Source organism: Phaethon lepturus, unplaced genomic scaffold (genome assembly GCF_000687285.1).
Source record: "Phaethon lepturus isolate BGI_N335 unplaced genomic scaffold, ASM68728v1 scaffold29296, whole genome shotgun sequence".
Taxonomy (NCBI): domain Eukaryota; kingdom Metazoa; phylum Chordata; class Aves; order Phaethontiformes; family Phaethontidae; genus Phaethon; species Phaethon lepturus.
In genome coordinates this window covers 1,214-1,437 of record NW_010546036.1, presented here as the reverse complement: position 1 = coordinate 1,437, position 224 = coordinate 1,214, and the positions used below count along the sequence as shown (strand labels likewise).

Below are 224 nucleotides of genomic sequence, written 5' to 3'. Positions count from 1 at the left end.
CTTCCAGGCGCGAAGTCCCCCATCAAGTGGACGGCCCCCGAAGCTGCTCTCTATGGCAGGTTTACCATCAAGTCGGACGTCTGGTCCTTTGGCATCCTCTTGACCGAGCTGACCACCAAGGGCAGAGTGCCGTACCCAGGTGAGGGCTGGCATCCGCCGGCAGAAAACGTGTCACTGTCATGGGGCCCCGATGCCAGCCACCCTTGCCCAGCACTTGCCTCCGG

The 224-nt window shown here is 62.9% G+C and overlaps 1 protein-coding gene across 1 annotated transcript in view; it reads left to right on the top strand.

Moving 5' to 3' along the window:
* The window catches only part of SRC (SRC proto-oncogene, non-receptor tyrosine kinase), a gene marked incomplete at its 5' end in the record, with an annotated part of 4,851 nt that overhangs the window by 4,013 nt on the left and 614 nt on the right, over positions 1-224 (top strand). Inside the window, one exon of the mRNA XM_010289176.1 lies at positions 2-139. Within this exon, the coding sequence (XP_010287478.1) occupies positions 2-139 (138 nt within the window). The remainder of the gene's footprint in view (position 1; positions 140-224) is intronic.